Here is a 5,851-nt window from a genome sequence, read left to right as displayed (position 1 = left end):
TCCCATCAAATCTTGGGTGAATTGGGGCAGACATGAAAAAGCTCTAACGACTAAATTAAGCAAAAACAGAAAAAATGACCTAAAGGATCATTACAGTATGATGAATTTAACAATACGATATAATATATTCTAAATAGCAATCAAAACATATGTCATATTTGTAATAATGATGAGGGGAAACTCTGCTTGATTTTCTGTAGAACACTGACGAGGCTTGTTTTTGAATTCTAACCTCCTTAGCGTCAGTCATGATCCTATTTTGGGTCGTAACAAATATTTGATAAATAACTTTTAAGTTCCAATTATCTAAGATAGGAGATATTCTAAAAATAAATAAAACTTGTCCAGTTTTTCTCATTTTAAGAACTTAATTCTTATATGCTTATGATTCAATTTCATATTTGAATTCTATGTATGGTTCTAATTGAAAGATAACTTAAGGATTATTTAATAAGCTTTAGCATTTTCATACCTTTTATGAGCTGAATAACTTAATATTTGTCGTAGTTTCTTTATTTTTAGTATTAAGTAAATCACAGTTACAAAAAAAAAACATATATATATATATATATATATAATTGTTCAAATAATAATAGCATTGTTTAGTTTTATTAGAATGTTGCACACTAATTTATCAAACAAAAAGGATGAAAGATAGAATATAAATAAAACTTGATCATGGAAAATTAAGTAGGCAACAATCTATTTTATTTTTTATTTGCAATAACAACATACTACACAACAATATAATTAGATTAGTTTTTGAAAATCAAAATACGTAATTTAGAAACACAACAACAACAACAAACCCAGTGTATTCCCACTTAGTGGGGTCTGGGGGGGTAAGATGTACGCAGTCCATACCTCTACCTCTGATGAAGTAGAAAGGCTGTTTCCGAAACGTAATTTAGAAACAAAATCTTAATATTTCAAAATTAATTCTTCATATGTTGGAGTAGTTGCAAAATCTTCTTTTTGGGGTCCATAAAACTTAAGATGGGTACTTGCATGTACCATAACCTACAAAAAAAAAAAAAAAAAAAACAAATAAATATTAGGACAACCATCATTAGATTGTCAATAAATAATTCAACAATGTTTTATGATAAAAATATTGAATTTGAATTTCATTTGTAATATATTGTAACAAGTAACTTATCCGATTTTTCAGATTAGTTACTAATTTACTTATTATGAACAATATCAATAATTATCCCTAGAGTTTAACGTTTATAAACTAAACATACAAGATCTTTTTACATTTTTAAACAACCTAAAAAATAATTAGATGTAATTTATATCTATCTATCTAATTATATTATTATAAAATCAAGAATAACAATGTCAGGTTATCAAAATATCCACTAAAAAAGTGATTGACTTATTTGACTTATTTGCCTTTTAAAGTTATAATTTTCCTCATCTGAAAACTTACTAATGAGTATAATTGTTATTTTGTCACAGGATTAATAAAAAATATTGTATTAGGATAGAACTAAGTTGATCCATTTTTAATTTTCTTATTGAATTCACGGTCTATTAGTTATAATTATGATTTCAATCCAAATTCAAGATTTTATTATTTTATAACAAGTGATTAAGCACCTAATGTTGTAAAAACTTACATACACTTACAATTTCAAAAACTTTACACTATCGATATAATTTAAATTGTTATTTCAGTTGTTTGCCTAATATTTTAGGTTACTAATCTTGGTTACTATGCAGATTTACAAGTGATTATCTTATCGGTGATCTTACATTGTCAGTTCTTCATCTTCAAAGTGATTTGATAATATTCAAAATTCTTTACACTGACCAAAAAATGCTAAATACTTACTTGGATCAGTGGAGGAGACGACACCAGCGCCCGAAAAACCACACATAGCGTCAGCTTTACCCTTCATTTGAAAGTAAGCATTCATAGCCCAGGCTGCACGAGACCTAACAGTATTGGGCTGAAAACATGCACCTCCAGCATTAATTGGGCCACAATCCACACCCCCCTCTTTGCAAACCCATTTTATACAGGCCTGCAATTTTTCATCTTTAGCCTCTGGTTTGGGTACGCAAAATTTTTTGTCCCCCTGTGATGAAACATACGGAAAACATTGTATAAGAAGAGAAGAAATAAACAAGAAAGAAAAGAATGGAGATGTTATTTTCTTATTAGACAACTCCATATTATTTTTTTTACTTTTTCTTTAATTGTGATTATGAGAAATGAAGAATGGAAAGGAGGATTATTTATAGGTGTGAATAGATTAAGAATCATATGTGTTTTGTATGATTTTGCTTAAATTAAGATGTTGAATTAATGGATGGAAGAGATAAAAGCTCGTGTGTTTAGTTAAGTGAGTGGCATATAAAAATTTGTATGGTAAACAAAGATTAAAGGGTCATCTCATGGGATTCCACGTTTTTATGGACTAAACAAAATTCAAACTAGGTAAAGGGTAGACTTTAGAGTACATAATTTGCACAAAACTATTGAAAAATATCCAAAAGAATGTGGAAACGGAGTATAAGGCTAACACACACAATGTCCTAATTTTTGGAGTTGGTAATGAGGCTTCTCATTGTTTTGTACGATGGATTTAACAATACTATATAATATAATTTAAATAACAATCAAAACAAATATCGTGTTTGTAATTACGATCCAAACAAGGTGTAAAGTTTTCCTTTTTCTTTTTTCTAATTACAATATGGATGATAAGGTATAATTCCGCAGCTTCTAATATTACGTGTAATTTGTCATGTTTAAGTGACTAAAATACTTGATAGGGCATTTAGATTAAGGGGTCGTTTGGTAGAGTATATTGGAAAAAATAATATCCTTAGTTTCTCTCTCAAAATATTTCACAATTCTTTTTCCCACCATTTTAATTTGAAGCAGTGAATCTTCTCAAAATATTTTACAGCTCCTCTTTCCACCAGTTTAATTTACAAAGTGAATAGTTCGTTAAATAACTGCAACATATCTTTGTTTTGCTTCGAGGGTCTTTAAAAAAATTATAAAAAAAAATTCTTGAGACTATTTCTTGGTTCTACATCTTGTATTTTATTTTTGTTTCGACTATGTTAATCTGTCGGCGTAACATTTCATGTGCAAAGACGAAGATATTGCAAGTAATCCTAAACCTCTGTATACTAGTTCAACAATACAAATTATGTTGAGATGGCAAAATAATTTTGTTGCACAAAAAGTGTACAAAGTCCAAAAAGGGTATTTTTATAAACAAGCATTTTTTATAGAAATTATGTAAGATATATTATTTTTAATACATCAAACCAGATAATGTATAAAAATAATATCAGCATAACTAATACAAGCATTACTAATGCAAGCATTACTAATACACTATATTCTGTATTATTCTTATACACTCTACCAAACGACTCCTAAGGGTGTCTAGGCGTAGAGAAAATATTTTTCACTTTACATTTTTCAATTTTTCCATATTTGATCGATTATATTTTTCTCTAGAAAACAAGTGTAATGACCCTTCCGGTTATTTTTCATGTTTTTGCTTATCTTAGTTATTAGTGCTTCTCCATAGCATCCTCAAGTTATTTATTACTTGCTGGGACCGACGGTTCGGTTACTGGGAAGTTTATTTGGTTTATAGAGTCAATTTCCTGTTTTGAAGTCTTCACTGGTTCTAAATAGCCATCGGGCGAAAATTTCAATGAAACAATCTCGGATATCAATTTTAACTATGCCAATAGATCCAAAATATCAATTTTAGTGTAGGTGTACCTTTGATTCAGGTTTCAATACTCCCGAGCTATTTCGACCTATTGGTCGGAAAGTTAAAAAATAAAAATATGAGTGTGGGATCCACATTTGGTCAAAACGACCTTGAATTTAAAATTCGACTTCTCCATCGGGTCCGAAACATCGATTTTAGGCTAGGGGGATCCTTGGTTCAAGTCCCAAGGCTTCAGAACTTATTTTGGGCTATTGAGCGAATTTTTATGAAAAATGAAACTATAGGAGTGGGCCTCACTTTTCGCCAAAACGATCTTGGATGAAAGTTTTGATGATTCTAATAGATTTGAAATGAGGTTTACACTAGAATTTCACTAATTGGATCATATTATTTAGGTTCTGAATTAGTTTCAAGGGTCAAAAATAAATTTTTGAACTTTGCTGTCACAAGGATGCCACATCTGTTCGCCAAGGGTTTATAAATAGACCCCAAGGCCGCGAATTTGGGCATTTTATCTTTTATCTTTGAGATTCTAAAACCCTAAATGGGTAGGATAACTCAAAATTGACTCTTGTGGGTGTCTAGGGAGCTTCGTAAACATCTTTTATCATGGTTATTATCTGGATTAAAATAAGATTTCATCACTTTATTGGTGAATTTCTTAATTATTGACCCAAAATCTCAATTTAGCTTAAGGCTTGATTTAGCCCTAAATTTTATTTGTTTGCACCCATTAATTGAGGGTTATGATTCCTTGGTGATGTATGAGCATTGGGTTGACCTCGGAAACACGATTTCCGTACATGGGATCTACTTGAGATTTTTGGTGTCATTTATGAGTAGATTATGTTTTTGATAGTGTGATGACATTTTGAGAATTGTGAAGTGAAGACAAGCATGTGGTGCTTGAAGTGTGATTTTGTTGTTTGGCCTTGAGGTAGACTCCTGTCCACTTTCATTCATAGATGATGTATGATATGTATTGCGTATGGATATGAATGTTAGGATTGATTATGAGTAAGATAGCTTAACCTTACTTATTGATGTTTTTGGAAATTAGATGAGGGTCTTGGACCCGTAAGATAGTATGTTTATAACCTTGTAGACACATATTGCCTTCTCCCTAGTTTAGATTGCATTTTAGCATGGATTTGATACATTGCTAGATTATGATTGTGGTTTTAGTGTTGGAAGCATGATTAGTATATTTGATCTTATTGGGCTAGTGTGGTATTCTTGGAATCGTAATTTGGGTAGAATTGACTTAAGTGCCCTTATTTCTAGTTGAAGTTCTTATCTTAGGCTTGTATGTGGCTTACTTGACATCTAGAAGTTGAACTAGATATCTTAGACTAGTTTGGGGCATAGTGCACCTAATTAAGGAAATTGAGGTTTAGAAGTGGGATTGTCCAGCCCATTTAGGCCTAGACTTGTGTTATTCATTGTGGAATTAGCTGCAGATGTTAGATATAGTTGAGACTAGTAAACCTTAGTATAAGGTTACTTCGTAACTAGGTATATTGTAATAATGTTCCTCAATTGTGACTTCTGATTTATAGTTACGTTGTTGCTTTTATAAATGAGATGATAATGGGCCCATAGAGATGTCATTTCCTCTTAGACTTGATACTTGGCTCATAGAGATGCTATTTCCTCTTAGACTTGATACTTGGTTCATAGATATGCCATTTCCTCTGAGACTTGATACTTGGCCCATAGAGATGCCATTTCCTCTTAGACTTGATACTTGGCCCATAGAGATGTCATTTCCTCTTAGACTCGATATTTGACCCATAGAGATGTTGTTTCCTCTTTGACATAATGTTGGGTCCTTACAGATAATTTCTTCTCTTAGATGCGATATTGGGCCTATAGAGATGTTATCTCCTTTTAGATATGATAGTTGGCCTAGAGCGGTGATATTCCTCACCGTCATGACAAATGACCTTTATATATGAAATGATTAGAGATATGCTATGACTTATAAATATGATTATAGAGATAAGTTTCGAATATGTATATGGGCCGAAGGCCGTGATGATGATATTATGATTATTCTGAATATATTATTGGGCCAAGAACCGATAAATGATATTGATTGGACATCCAGGAAGTGTTTATCCTTGTAAAGAATG

General features: G+C 31.2%; 1 protein-coding gene across 1 annotated transcript; it reads right to left on the bottom strand.

The window, feature by feature from the left end:
• Positions 1-681: 681 nt before the first annotated feature.
• On the bottom strand, positions 682-2,236 carry LOC107872302 (major pollen allergen Ole e 10). Its single transcript, XM_016719059.2, has 2 exons — positions 1,841-2,236; positions 682-1,020 (listed from the first exon to the last, which is right to left on the bottom strand). The coding sequence occupies exons 1-2, from the start codon at positions 2,181-2,183 to the stop codon at positions 992-994; spliced, it is 372 nt and encodes a 123-aa protein (XP_016574545.1). The 5' UTR covers positions 2,184-2,236; the 3' UTR covers positions 682-991.
• Positions 2,237-5,851: the final 3,615 nt, after the last annotated feature.

This window comes from Capsicum annuum, chromosome 5 (genome assembly GCF_002878395.1).
Source record: "Capsicum annuum cultivar UCD-10X-F1 chromosome 5, UCD10Xv1.1, whole genome shotgun sequence".
Taxonomy (NCBI): domain Eukaryota; kingdom Viridiplantae; phylum Streptophyta; class Magnoliopsida; order Solanales; family Solanaceae; genus Capsicum; species Capsicum annuum.
This window is presented reverse-complemented; position numbering and strand designations above follow the sequence as displayed.

Bases quoted from the DNA above. Each gene is read 5' to 3' on its own strand.
- LOC107872302 (XM_016719059.2), bottom strand. From the start codon at position 2,183: ATGGAGTTGTCTAATAAGAAAATAACATCTCCATTCTTTTCTTTCTTG. The intron at 1,021-1,840 runs GTAAGTATTTAG...TTTTTTTTGTAG, and splicing joins CGTCTCCTCCACTGATCCAA to GTTATGGTACATGCAAGTAC.